Here is a 15,199-nt window from a genome sequence, read left to right as displayed (position 1 = left end):
TAATGGATCCAACACAGTCGCGAGAGTCCAGTCCAAAGAGGATCCAACACAGCAGCGAGAGTCCCGTTCACAGCGGAGCCAGCAGGAAACCATCCCAAGCGGAGGCGGATCAGCAGCGCAGAGATGTCCCCAGCCGATACACAGGCAAGCAGTACATGGCCACCAGATCGGACCGGACCCCCTCCACAAGGGAGAGTGGGACATAGAAGAAAAAGAAAAGAAACGGCAGATCAACTGGTCTAAAAAGGGAGTCTATTTAAAGGCCAGAGTATACAAATGAGTTTTAAGGTGAGACTTAAATGCTTCTACTGAGGTGGCATCTCGAACTGTTACCGGGAGGGCATTCCAGAGTACTGGAGCCCGAACGGAAAACGCTCTATAGCCCGCAGACTTTTTTTGGGCTTTGGGAATCACTAATAAGCCGGAGGAGTCCTTTGAACGCAGATTTCTTGCCGGGACATACGGTACAATACAATCGGCAAGATAGGATGGAGCTAGACCGTGTAGTATTTTATACGTAAGTAGTAAAACCTTAAAGTCACATCTTAAGTGCACAGGAAGCCAGTGCAGGTGAGCCAGTACAGGCGTAATGTGATCAAACTTTCTTGTTCTTGTCAAAAGTCTAGCAGCCGCATTTTGTACCAACTGTAATCTTTTAATGCTAGACATGGGGAGACCCGAAAATAATACGTTACAGTAATCGAGACGAGACGTAACAAACGCATGGATAATGATCTCAGCGTCTTTAGTGGACAGAATGGAGCGAATTTTAGCGATATTACGGAGATGAAAGAAGGCCGTTTTAGTGACGCTTTTAATGTGTGACTCAAAGGAGAGAGTTGGGTCGAAGATAATACCCAGATTCTTTACCGAGTCACCTTGTTTTATTATTTGGTTGTCAAATGTTAAAGTTGTATTATTAAATAGAGGTCGGTGTCTAGCAGGACCGATAATCAGCATTTCCGTTTTTTTGGCGTTAAGTTGCAAAAGGTTAGCGGACATCCACTGTTTAATTTCATTAAGACACGCCTCCAGCTGACTACAATCCGGCGTGTTGGTCAGCTTTAGGGGCATGTAGAGTTGGGTGTCATCAGCATAAAAGTGAAAGCTAATACCGTATTTGCGTATGATGTCATCTAGCGGCAGCATGTAGATGCTGAAGAGTGCAGGGCCAAGGACCGAATCCTGGGGAACTCCACACGTTACCTTAACATAGTCCGAGGTCACACTGTTATGGGAGACGCACTGCATCCTATCAGTAAGATAAGAGTTAAACCAAGACAGGGCTAAGTCCGACATACCAATTCGTGTTTTGATACGCTCTAATAAAATATTATGATCGACGGTATCGAAAGCAGCGCTAAGATCGAGGAGCAGCAACATAGATGACGCATCAGAGTCCATCGTTAGCAATAGATCATTAGTCAATTTTGCGAGAGCTGTCTCAGTCGAGTGATTTGCCCTGAAACCGGATTGAAAGGTTTCACATAGATTGTTAAACGCTAAGTGCTCATTTAGCTGCTCTGCAACAATTTTTTCGAGGATTTTCGAAATAAAGGGAAGGTGAGACATGAGGTCAGGATCGAGGTTAGGTCTTTTAAGGAGAGGATGCATAACCGCTTTTTTGAATGCTAGGGGAACAGTGCCCGAGGAAAGTGATAGGTTTATAATATTTAGCACTGATGGACCTAATAATACAAAAAGCTCCTTGATCAGTTTCCCAGGAAGTGGGTCAAGTAAACATGTTGTCTGTTTCATTCCATTTACACGTTGTAACAATTCCTCTGTTATTTCATCAAAACGAGAGAAACTATTTTGGATATTTGCAGTATCCGCCGTATATACAGTCCTATCTGTGTTACTAGAACCCCTTTGTAGCTGGGACGCATTGTCTTTAATCTCCTTTCTAATAAGTTCAATTTTCTTATTAAAGAACTTCATAAAGTCATCTGCCGAATGGGTGGAGCTACTGGAAGGAGTCCCTTGTTGGGTTAGCGATGCTACTGTACTAAACAAAAATTTGGGATCGTTTTTATTAATGCGGATGAGATTTGAGTAATATTTAGTTTTAGCTAAGGTAAGCATGCGTTTATAAGTTATTAAACTATCACTCCATGCTTGATGGTGCACCTCAAGTTTAGTCGTGCGCCATTTGCGTTCCAGCTTTCTACATAATTTCTGAGCTCTAGTTTCTTCAGTACACCATGGCGTACGCCTTTTTGGAGCCTTTTTAGTATAGCGGAGCTATACTATCAATGGTTTCGCGCAGGGCGTTGTTAAAGTTGTTAGTGAGGTTATCAATAGAGCCCACATACTTTGGGAATGGTGCCATTACCGAGGGCAGTAGGTCAGCAAGAGTTGTCGTTGTGGCTGTATTAATGTTGCGGCTGCTATAGCAGTTATTATTATTATTAGTTTGACGAACATGCGTCTGAACCTCGAATTTTATAAGGTAATGATCGGACAATACTTTAGTATACGGGAGTATCGTAACTTTGGAAACAGTGATACCCCTGACAAGCACTAGGTCTATCGTATTACCGTTGCGATGCGTGGGTTCATTTATTATTTGTGTGAGACCACAGCTATCAATTACAGTCTGGAGCGCTACGCACGGTGGGTCTGATGGGGTGTTCATATGGATATTAAAGTCCCCCATTATGATTATATTATCGGCGTGTGTCACTAGATCAGCAACGAACTCTGAGAATTCATTGATAAAGTCCGAATAGGGCCCTGGGGGGCGGTAGATAACAGCCAGGTGTAGAGGCAGCGGTGTGACAGACCTCATAGTAAGCACCTCAAACGATTTATATTTATTATTTATGTTAGGACTAAAGTTAAAGTTTTCGTTGTCTATTAGTGCGACCCCCCCACCCCTTTTGAGCGGACGGGCAATATGCGCATGTGTAAAGTTAGGAGGACATGCCTCATTTAGCGCAAAAAAGTCGTTTGGTTTAAGCCAGGTTTTGCTGAGACCGATGACGTTAAGATTGTTGTCTCTGATAATATCATTAACTAACAACGTTTTGGGAGACAATGATCTTATGTTTAAAAAACCTATATTATAGGTAGTGGGCTGTTTTAGGGAGTTTTTGATCAAATTATCCGTAGTAGCAATATTAATAATGTGTTTATTATGCCCAGTGCATTTAGTGTAATTACGACCATATCTAGGAATTGATATGATGGGAATTTTCCGATTGTTTGATTGTTGTTTTGATAAACTGCACGCATCATGGTTAGCCACCTCAGTAAAACACATGTCCAACTCTGAAACACTCAAAGCAGAAAAAACTTGTTCTAATTCAACTGACTCCTTACCCAGACCAGTAGTCTCGCATCTTTCATTTAAATCCGTCTTCAGGATGGAGGGAAGTGGTGTTCTGTGGGGATTAGCCTTCTGCTTTGTTTTTAGCCCCACTCGGCATCCGCGTTTCCGATACACCGCTGGCGTCTGCTCCGTAGACGGCCCCCGCTGCTACTAGACTCCCCTACTTCACAGGCCGCTGGATGTAGCCGCCGACGTATTCCCATGCTAGTTAGCATGTTTAGCACGCACGCGTCTATCAGTCCAAAACGGCCCGATATGTCCACATCCAGAAGTGTCTGGCGGTCGTACGTGATCACGGAGTGACCACGATGTGAGCCAGCCATAAAGTTTGTGGAATTGTCCGGTATTTCTGCCAAATGTTCCATCTTTAGCAAGAGCCCCTCGAGAGCGCAGCCCGTCCGGGCGCCGCCATGTGTATATTCCCCATTGTTATTCCACATATAGATATCATCCATATTTTTTTTCCAGATTTAGGTATTACCCAAATAATTATTCCACAGCTAGATATTACCCATAGTTATTCCACATATTAGCCATATAGTTCTTCCACATGTAGATATCAGCCATATAGTTATTCCATATATATATATATACAATGGGTTATTACATATATATATTATCTGTAGGTATTCCACATACATATATTTCCCATATAGTTATTCCACATACAGATATTACTCATAGTTATTCCAAATTTAGTTATTACCCATATAATTATTCCGCATTTAGATATTACCTTTATAGTCATTCCATATTTAGATATTACCCATAGTTGTTCCACATTTAGATATTACCCATATTATTACATTTAGATATTACCCATATAGATATTCCAAATATAAATAGTATCCTTATAGTTACTCCACATATATATTACTCATATAGTCATTTCACATTTATATATTACCCATGTATCTATTCCAAATATGGATATATTACTCATATCGTCATTCCACATTTAGATATTACCCATTAAGGTATTCCACATATAGATATCAACCATATATTCCACATTGAGATATTACCCATAGTTGTTCCACATTTAAATATTATCTAGTTATTCCACATACAATTAGCCTTCCAGTTATTCCACTTTTGGATATTACCCATATAGTTATTCCACATTTAGATATTACCCATGTATATATTCCCCATTGTTATTCCACATATAGATATCATCCATATTTTTTTTCCAGATTTAGACATTACCCAAATAATTATTCCAAAGCTAGATATAACCCATAGTTATTCCACATATTAGCCATATAGTTCTTCCACAAGTAGATATCAGCCATATAGTTATTCCATATATATATATATATATATATGTATATATATATATATATATGTATATATATATATATATATATATATATATAATGAGTTATTATATATATATTATCTGTAGGTATTCCACATACATATATTTCCCATATAGTTATTCCACATACAATTAGCCTTCCAGTTATTCCACTTTTGGATATTACCCATATGGTTATTCCATATTTAGATATTACCCATGTATATATTCCCCATTGTTATTCCACATATAGATATCATCCATATTTTTTTTCCAGATTTAGATATTACCCAAATAATTATTCCACAGCTAGATATTACCCATAGCTATTCCACATATTAGCCATATAGTTATTCCATATATATATATATAATGGGTTATTATATATATATTATCTGTAGTTATTCCACATACATATATTTCCCATATAGTTATTCCACATACAAATATTACTCAGTTATTCCAAATTTAGTTATTACCCATATAATTATTCCGCATTTAGATATTACCCATAGTTGTTCCGCATTAAGGTATTACCCATATATATATATGGGTTTATCACTGATGTGTCCAAGCATCACCGTGAGGTGTATTCAAGTTCTTTATATATATATATATATTCCACAAATAGATATTAACCATTAAGTTATTCCATATATAGACAATACCCATATATCTATTCCACATTTAGTCGTTACTCACATACTTTTTCCGCATTTAGATATTACCCATATAGTTTTTACCCAGTTATTCCATATATAATTACCCATTTAGGTATTTCACATACAGCTATTACCCATTAGTTTTTCCACATTTAGATATTACTCATATAGTTATTCCCGATACAGCGTCCACGATGCAAACGTGTGATTTTCAAAACTCATCCAGGAATGTTTTGGAATGAAATATGCATTTCTTGAATAAATACGAGATTGTTTACTGATTGTTTCATTGTTTTATTGAAACGTACACTCTGTGTAACAAAAATAGTTTGGCGTTATGAACCATATATCTATATAAAAAAAAAAATCACTTTTCGTTTGTACATATAGACAGTTCTCTACAAAAATAATCATAAATTATTAATTAGATTTGTTCACAATCAAGCAAAAAGACTTTTCTTCTGCGTTCAAATCAAACTACTTATTAACTCCAGTGAAATACTGTGGAGGCAAGAAGTAAATCATGTACAGTATGAGACATTTTCATACATTTTGGCGATTGCTGGAATAAACATTTATTTAAAGTAATTTAATGTGGAAGCTGTGAAGCACAAATACATGATTTTAAATATTAATGGTTAGGTCAAAGTTTGACTTGGAAGACACTCCTAAGGACATGATTATTAGAATTATTATTGATAGTCGTCGGCAACGAAAGGTGGATCGTTGATCCATAAGCAGAGTGAGATATCAATAAGCAGACTGAGATATCAATAAGGCGGCGGACTAACTTTCCTCATCCGAGTCGAATCCAAAGAGCGCGGAGCAGGTGTTGAGACTCTTGTGTTTGTCCAAGTCTTCCAGGCTGCTGAAGGAGGACAAGCACCTGATGCATCGATGTCTAACCCGCTCTTTAGGCGTGCCCTGGCCCTGTGAGTGGGGCTGGTTGGACCTAGATTTGGTGCACCAGGAGCTCTCAACCGGAGCCGAGTGGTACGTGTCTCTCCTCCTGCGCATGACCAGCAGAGACTCGTCCATGTAGCTGCAGGGCGGCGGGCGCATGAAAGGTTTTTTCCTGGACGGCGAGCACGAGTCCTCCCGGGGTCCGAAGGTCTTGATGATGAGCGGCTCCAGGACGTCGAGTTGGACCGCCTCGTCCAACAGAGTCCGCCTCTCCGGCTTCTTGGCGTTCAAGGGGTCCAAAACGGGATTGGCGGTCGGGGACTTTTTGGCAGGCGCCGCGTGAGTGCTCGGGGGCGAGGCGACCCAGTCTTCCGGTCCAGTGTCCTCACAGCCGTTGACAGGCCTGTTCTGCGTGGCCTTCGGACAAGCCTCCTGGCCAACTCTGCTGGGTTCCCCCGCAGGTCCGAGGTCAGACCCGCCACCCGCGCGGTCCCCCCTGAGGGTGTCCCTCGGCGCCGGTTTGTGCAGCCAGAGTTCCTCCACCCTCACCTTCTGCTTCCAAGGAGCCGTGATGCTCTCCCTCAGCAGTCGGTTGGCGTTGGAGTCCACGTCGGGCACCGGAACGTAGTGCCTCCACTCGTGGTCCAGGAGACTGGGCAAGGTGAAGAACTGCTTGTCGCAGTTGGCGAAGACGCACTGGGGCAGAAAGGGATTGTGGGTACTGACGTGCTCCTTCAGCTGCTGCGGCGTGAGGAAGCGTGCGTCACAGTGCGAGTGGTAGCAGAAGTGCGGCAGGGAAGGATCGTGGCGCCTCATGTGGTCTTTGTAGTGCTGCAGGATCCCCAGTTTCCTGGTGCACACGGGGACATAAACACAGTTACATCTACATGAAGTCCGACAAACCTAGATCAACATTAAGTTAGATAAACAAAGTTATATCAACATTAAGTTATATGAACAAAGTTATGTAAACAAAGTTGTACCAACAAAGTTACACAAAATTGGCTAACATTAAGTTATACAGTTATATAAACAAAGTTATACGAACATATTTATACAAACAAAGTTTTACAAATAGTTATACAAACATTTAGTTGTATAAACAAAAGTTTTACAGTTATATAAACACTAAATTATAGACATTAAGTTATATAAACAATTAGATCAATATAAACACTTAAACGAAGTTTTACGAACCGTTATATAAAATTAAGTTAGATGAACAAAGTTATATAAACAAAGTTGTACCAACAAAGTTACACAAAATTGGCTAACATTAAGTTATACAGTTATATAAACAAAGTTATACGAATATATTTATATAAACAAAGTTTTACAAATAGTTATACAAACATTTAGTTGTATAAACAAAGTTTTACAGTTATATAAACACTAAGTTATATAGACATTAAGTTATATCAACAGTTAGATAAATATAAACATTTAAACAAAGTTTTACGAACAGTTATATAAAATTAAGTTAAATGAACAAAGTTATATAAACAAAGTTGTAACAACAAAGTTACACAAAATTGGCTAACATTAAGTTATACAGTTATATAAACAAAGTTATACAAACATTTATATAAACAAAGTTTTACGAAGTTATACAAACATTTAGTTGTATAAACAAAAGTTTTACAGTCATATAAACACTAAATTATATAGACATCAAGTTATATAAACAATTAGATAAATATAAACACTTAAACGAAGTTTTACGAACTGTTATATAAAATTAAGTTAAATGAACAAAGTTATATAAACAAAGTTGTACCAACAAAGTTACACAAAATTGGCTAACATTAAGTTATACAGTTATATAAACAAAGTTATACGAACATATTTATATAAACAAAGTTTTACGAATAGTTACAAACATTTAGTTGTATAAACAAAGTTTTACAGTTATATAAACACTAAGTTATATAGACATTAAGTTATATAAACAGTTAGATAAATATAAACATTTAAACAAAGTTTTACGAACCGTTATATAAAATTAAGTTAAATTAACAAAGTTATATAAACAAAGTTGTACCAACAAAGTTACACGAAATTGGCTAACATTAAGTTATACAGTTATATAAACAAAGTTATACGAGCATATTTATATAAACAAAGTTTTACGAATAGTTATACAAACATTTAGTTGTATAAACAAAGTTTTACAGTTATATAAACACTAAATTATATAGACATTAAGTTATATAAACAATTAGATAAATATAAACACTTAAACGAAGTTTTACGAACCGTTATATAAAATTAAGTTGAATTAACTAAGTTATATAAACAAAGTTGTACCAACAAAGTTACAAAAATTGGCTAACATTAAGTTATACAGTTATATAAACAAAGTTATACGAACATATTTATATAAACAAAGTTTTACGAATAGTTACAAACATTTAGTTGTATAAACAAAGTTGTACAGTTATATAAACACTAAGTTATATAGACATTAAGTTATATAAACAGTTAGATAAATTTAAACATTTAAACAAAGTTTTATGAACTGTTATATAAAATTAAGTTAAATGAACAAAGTTATATAAACAAAGTTATACAAACAAGGTTATATAAAGAAAGATATATATAACCATATATGTGCAAAGTTTCACAAAAAATGATATAAACGTTAATTCATATAAACAAAGTTATAAAAACAGTTATATAAACAAGGTTATATAAATAAAGTTATACAAACATATTCATACAAAGTTATATGAACATTAAGGTGTATACAACAAGTTACACAAAGTTAGACGAACATAAAGTTATATAAACAAAGTTGTATAAACATATTTACGTACAAGTTTTACAAACAGTTATATAAACAAAATTATATAAACAGTTATTTAAATAAAGTTATACAAACATATGTATATAACGTTTTAAAAACAGTTATATAAACATTAAGGTGTATACAACAAGTTATACAAAGTTATATAAACAAAGTTGTATAAACATTTATATAAACAAAGTTATACAACGCTAGACAAACATTAAGTTATACAAACAGTTATATAAACAAAGTTATACGAACATTTTTTATATAAACAAAGCTATACAAAACATTTTTATGCAAACAAACTTAAATAAACATGAAGTTATATAGACAAGTTATACAAACAGTTATGTAATAAAGATAAACATATTTATACAGTTTATAAACATGTATATACAAATTAAGTTAAATAAGCAAAGTTATACAAAGTAATATAAACATTAAGTTATACAAACAGTGATATAAACCGTTATACAAACATTAAGTTGTATTCAACAAGTTATACAAAGTTAAATAAACATTAAAGTTATACAAATATATTTGTATACAGTTTTTTTTTTTTTTACAAACAGTTGTATAAACAAAGTTATAAAAACAGTTATATAAACAGGGTTACACAAACAAGGTTATATAAATAACGTTATATAAACATTTATACAACGTTTTACAAACAGTTATATAAACATTAAGTTGTATACAAGTTATACAAATTTAGATGAACAAAGTTATATAAACAAAGTTGTATAAACACGTTTACATAAAAGTTTTACTAACAGTTGTGCAAACATTAAAAATAAAGTTATACAGTTATATAAATAAAGTTATACAAATATATTTATAAAAAGTTTTACAAACAGTATTATAAACATTAAGGTGTATACAACAAGTTATACAAAGTTAGATAAACAGTTGTATAAACAAAGTTGAATAAACATATTTATATAAACAAAGTTTCAAAAACGGTTATACAAACAAAGTTACATAAAGTTGTATAAACTTTAAGTTGTATCCAGTTATACAAAGTTAGATAAACAGTTATACAAAGTTATATAAACAAAGTTGTATAAACATATTTACGCAATAGTTTTACTAACAGTTATATAAACAAAGTTATACAAACATTAAAAACAAAGTAATGCAAACATAGTTATATAAAGTTATACAAAAATACTTAAAGTTTTAAAAACAGAATTATAAACAAGGTATATACAACAAGTTATACAAACTTAAATAAACAGTTATATAAACAAAGTTGTATAAACATATTTATACAAACAAAGTTTTAGAAAAACAGTTAAACAAAGTTATGTAAACATTAAGTTGTATCCACAGTTATACAAAGTTATATAAAGATTATTTCACAAACAGTTATATAAACAAAGTTATACAAACAGTTCTATAGAGCTGTGGGAACATATTTATACAAAGTTTTACAAACAGTATTATAAACATTAAGGTGTATACAAGTTATACAAAGTTAGATAAACATGGTTATACAAACAAAGTTGTACAAACATATTTATATAAACAGTTTTAAAAACAGTCATACAAACAGAGTATATTCACATTAAATTGTATCCACAGTTATACAAAGTTAGATAAACAGTTATAAAAACAGTTATATAAACAGGGTTATATAAATAAAGTTATATAAACATATTTATACAAAGTTTTACAAACAGTTAAATAAACATTATGTTATATACAAGTTATACAAAGTTAGATAAACAGTTATACAAACAAAGTTGTATAAACATATTTATATAATCAAAGTTTTACAAACAGATATATAAACAAAGTTAGATAGTTGTATAAACATTAAGTTGTATACACAGTTATACAAAGTTAGAAAAACATAAAAACGTTATACAAACAGTTGTATGAACAAAATTATACAAACATATTCATATAAACAGTTTTACAAACAGTTATACAAACAAAGTTTTACAAACAGTGATATAAACAAAGTAACAAACATTAAGTTGCATTCACAGTTCTACAGTTGTGAATTAGTGAATTATATTTATATAGCGCTTTTCTCTGGTGACTCAAAGCGCTTTACATAGTGAAACCCAATATCTAAGTTACATTTAAACCAGTGTGGGTGGCACTGGGAGCAGGTGGATAAAGTGTCTTGCCCAAGGACACACCGGCAGTGACTAGGATGGCGGAAGCGGGAATCGAACCTGCAACCCTCAAGTTGCTGGCACGGCCACTCTACCAATCGAGCTATGCCGTTAGATAAAGTTATACAAAGTTATATAAACACAGTTTTACAAACAGTTGTATACAGGTCGACAAGCACAAAGTTGTATAAACAAAGTTATATAAACACAGTTTTACAAACAAAGTTATATAAACAATGTTGTACAAATATTAAGTTGTATACGCAAAGTTATATAAACATACAATTATACAGTTATTTAAATAAACAGTGTTTGCATAATATGCAAAGTTATATGGACATAAAATCATATATATATATACACATATATATATATGATAAAGTTATATAGTTATACAAACAAATTGACATAAAATAGTTATATTAACATACAATTATATACACAGTTATGTAAGAATAAAAGTGGATGAACAAAGTCATATAAGAATAAAGCTACATAAACAAATGTGTAAGAACACACATAAGTTATTTAAGAATAAAGCTACCGTATTTTCCGCGTAATAAACCGCACCTAAAAACCACAAATTTTCTGAAAAGCTGACAGTGCGCCTTATAGATGGATTATTATAAATATTTATTTTCATAAAGTTTAGGTCTCGCAACTGCGGTAAACGGCTGCCATCTTTTTACCCCGAAGGAGAGGAAATGCTTCTTCTTCTACGGTAAGCACCCGCCCACCTGGAAAGAGGAAGCGCTTCTTCTTCTACGGTACGCAACCGCCAAGGTAAGCACCCGCCCCCGTAGAAGAAGAAGCTTGCGGCTAATACTATTCATTTCATTTGTGTGTTTCTGTAAAGACGACCACAAAATGGCTCCTACTAAGAGACAAGCGTACAACGCAGAGTTCAAACTCAAGGCAATAACGAGAGAATTGCACATAAATGAATCAATGGTGCGTAGGTGGAGGAAGCAACAAGATGACCTGCGCCAAGTAAAGAAGACAAAACTGAGTTTCCGAAGGAACAAAGCAAGATGGCAACAGTTGGAGGACAAACTGGGACAGTGTGTTGTTGAGAAGAGAGCAGCAAACTATTCCAATGAAGGCAACAGCGCTAGCAAGCCAACTTCACTTGGATGATGTTAAAGGTGGTGCTTCTTGGTGTTTCCGGTTCATGAAAAGACGCAATCTCTCCATCCGCACACGGACTACTATTTTACAGCAACTGCCAAAAGACTTTCAAGAAAAGCTGGCTACTTTCTGAGCATTTAAGTCTCACCTTAAAACTCATTTGTATACTCTAGCCTTTAAATAGACTCCCTTTTTAGGCCAGTTGATCTGCCGTTTCTTTTCTTTTTCTTCTATGTCCCACTCTCCTTTGTGGAGGGGGTCCGGTCCGATCCGGTGGCCATGTACTGCTTGCCTGTGTATCGGCTGGGGACATCTCTGCACTGCTGATCCGCCTCCGCTTGGGATGCTTTCCTGCTGGCTCCGCTGTGAACGGGACTCTCGCTGCTGTGTTGGATCCGCTTTGGACTGGACTCTCGCGACTGTGTTGGATCCATTATGGATTGAACTTTCACAGTATCATGTTAGACCCGCTCCACATCCATTGCTTTCCTCCTCTCCAAGGTTCTCATAGTCATCATTGTCACCGACGTCCCACTGGGTCATTATTGTCACCGATGTCCCACTGGGTGTGAGTTTTCCTTGCCCTTATGTGGGCCTACCGAGGATGTCGTAGTGGTTTGTGCAGCCCTTTGAGACACTAGTGATTTAGGGCTATATAAGTAAACATTGATTGATTGATTGATTGAAAAAAGATCCGGCCAGAGCACATTATCAACATGGACGAGGTTCCACTGACTTTTGATATTCGTGTGAACCGCACTGTGGAAAGAAACGGGAGCACGTACGGTAAATATTCGCAGCATGTTTTTTTTTGACATTCCCTTTAACGTGGCTTATGACCCGGTGCGGCTTATAGGTGAACTAAGTTTTTAAATATGCTAATCATTGAAGGTGCGGCTTATAACCCGGGGCGGCTTATAGCGCGGAAAATACGGTACATAAACAAATGTGTATGACCATACAATTATAAGTTATATAAGACTAAAGCTACATAAACATATGTGTACAAACATACAATTATAAGTTACATAGGAATAAATTATAAACCTAACGTTTTGTAAAAATAAAGTCCCTTTTAGGGACAGAATTAATCACAAAGTCTAATCATGTACATGACTTTGATGTTTTTGGTTTTATATACTATCTTTACATGCTGTATCTATGTACCATCTTTTCATACAAACTTTACATATCTATGTAACCTGTATCCTCGCACTGCTCCGGCAGATAAGGCAAGCAGGACCCCCAGCCAGGGAAAGAACCACAGAGCGAAAGGTCCAAACAAAACATTGTTGACATGCGGATGGTAGAGGAAGAACCCCCTGAGCAGAGCAGTACCCCCCGGGCATGTGAGCATGCCGAAAATCCACCTGCCAGCTCCCCAGTCACCCGGCAAACAGAAAAGAGGGAACCAGGAAAAAAGTGCGGCCTAGAACAAGTGATGGATAAGAAACTCAACGTTCTTGGGGACATCCTGTATCAGGAGTGCAAAACTAGATTAGGTATTGTCACCAAAAAACAGCACAATCTCCCCCAAGAAAGGGCAGGAGGGAGGCCGAGATTGACGCCCTGGTGAAAGATTGGCGCCAGGTCCGCAGGAAATGGAGGAAAGCATCGGCGGAGGAGAGAGGAGGCCTGGAGGTGTTATGGGACGAGGTGAGACAAGCTGGACAGCATGCGAAGAGCAGAACGTATTCGCAGACGCAGGAAAAGAAAGGAGAAAGAAAGAGCTAGCTTCATGAGGAACCCTTGCAAGAACGACTGTCAGCTTCTGGAGGAGAAAAGTAGCAGAAAATTGGAAGCCACCAAGCCGGAGCTTGAGCGGTACATCGGGGGCCCAATACAGTGACTCAAAGAGATATGATCCCTTAGGTTCACCAGGATATGTCCCTCCTCCAACCCCGCAGTTTGACAGCTCCCCTCCCCCAGCTTAGCGAGGTAAGCGCAGTCGTCAAGAAAGTGAGGTCAGCATCAGCTCCTGGGCCTAAAGGAATCGCTACAAGCTTTACAAGAACTGCCCCCAAGTGCTGAAATGCTTGTGGAAGAATCTACTCATTCCGTCAGAGTGGCAGAGAGCTGTGGTGGTGTTTATTCCGAAAGAACAGGAGTCCCAAACACATCAGTCAACTCAGGAGCATTGCTCTGTGGAATGTCGAGGGAAAGATCTTTGCAGTCATGGCCAAGAGACTGACATCTTACCTCACAGAGAATTACTATTTTGACGCCAGCTGTCAGAAAGCAGGAGAACCAGGTTTTCCAGGATGCGTGGAGCGTTCTTCAATGACTTGGGGACAAATCCGGAGGGCCAAGCAGGAGAAGAGTGACCTCCATGTGGTGTGGCTTGACCTTGTGGCTTATGGTTCTGTCCCTCTCACTCATCTAGTTTGCATTGGAATTCTTCCACGTCCCTGTTTCCAACAACAACCTGGTAACCAGCTACTTCAGTGACTTCCAGATGTGTTTCAGCCTCCAGGATTTCACGACAGGATGGCAGCGTCTGGAAGTAAGCATCGCCATGGGGTGTTCCATCTCCCCTAGTCCTCTGTCGCAGCTTTCGAAATCATCCTCCGCGGAGCCCGTCAGACCGTAGGAAGAATAATGCTGCAGACAGGGCAGAGGCTTCCACCACTCCGAAGCTGCATGTACGATGTCACTGTGGTACTGCAAACAGTCCCATGAACGAGAAGGGGTCTGAAGAGGCTGGACGAGCTAGTGACATGGGCACGGATGAAGATAAAACCCTCCAAGTCACGAAGCCTCTCCTTGCGCAAAGGCACCAGGAACGACAATACCATTTTTGTTGCAGGAGGTGAGCAAACCAAAGCCTAGGGAGGTAGTACAATGCGTACCTGTCAGACAAGCACGCAGGCAAGGCCGCAGGGAAACAACTCTCAGAAGGCCTAGCGAGTATCAACAAGAACCAGCTCCCCGGAAAGTACATGTTGTGGCGCTACA

General features: G+C 37.0%; 1 protein-coding gene across 1 annotated transcript in view; it reads right to left on the bottom strand.

Moving 5' to 3' along the window:
- Nucleotides 1-5,572: 5,572 nt before the first annotated feature.
- Nucleotides 5,573-15,199, bottom strand: part of LOC133538354 (zinc finger protein 654-like) — a 58,724-nt gene continuing 49,097 nt past the window's right edge. Inside the window, exon 11 of the mRNA XM_061879918.1 lies at nt 5,573-7,049. Within this exon, the coding sequence (XP_061735902.1) occupies nt 6,083-7,049 (967 nt within the window). The 3' untranslated portion in view covers nt 5,573-6,082. The remainder of the gene's footprint in view (nt 7,050-15,199) is intronic.

Source organism: Nerophis ophidion, linkage group LG19 (genome assembly GCF_033978795.1).
Source record: "Nerophis ophidion isolate RoL-2023_Sa linkage group LG19, RoL_Noph_v1.0, whole genome shotgun sequence".
Lineage (NCBI taxonomy): Eukaryota > Metazoa > Chordata > Actinopteri > Syngnathiformes > Syngnathidae > Nerophis > Nerophis ophidion.
Note: the sequence above shows the minus strand (reverse complement) of the source record. Positions and strands in the feature narration are given on the sequence as shown.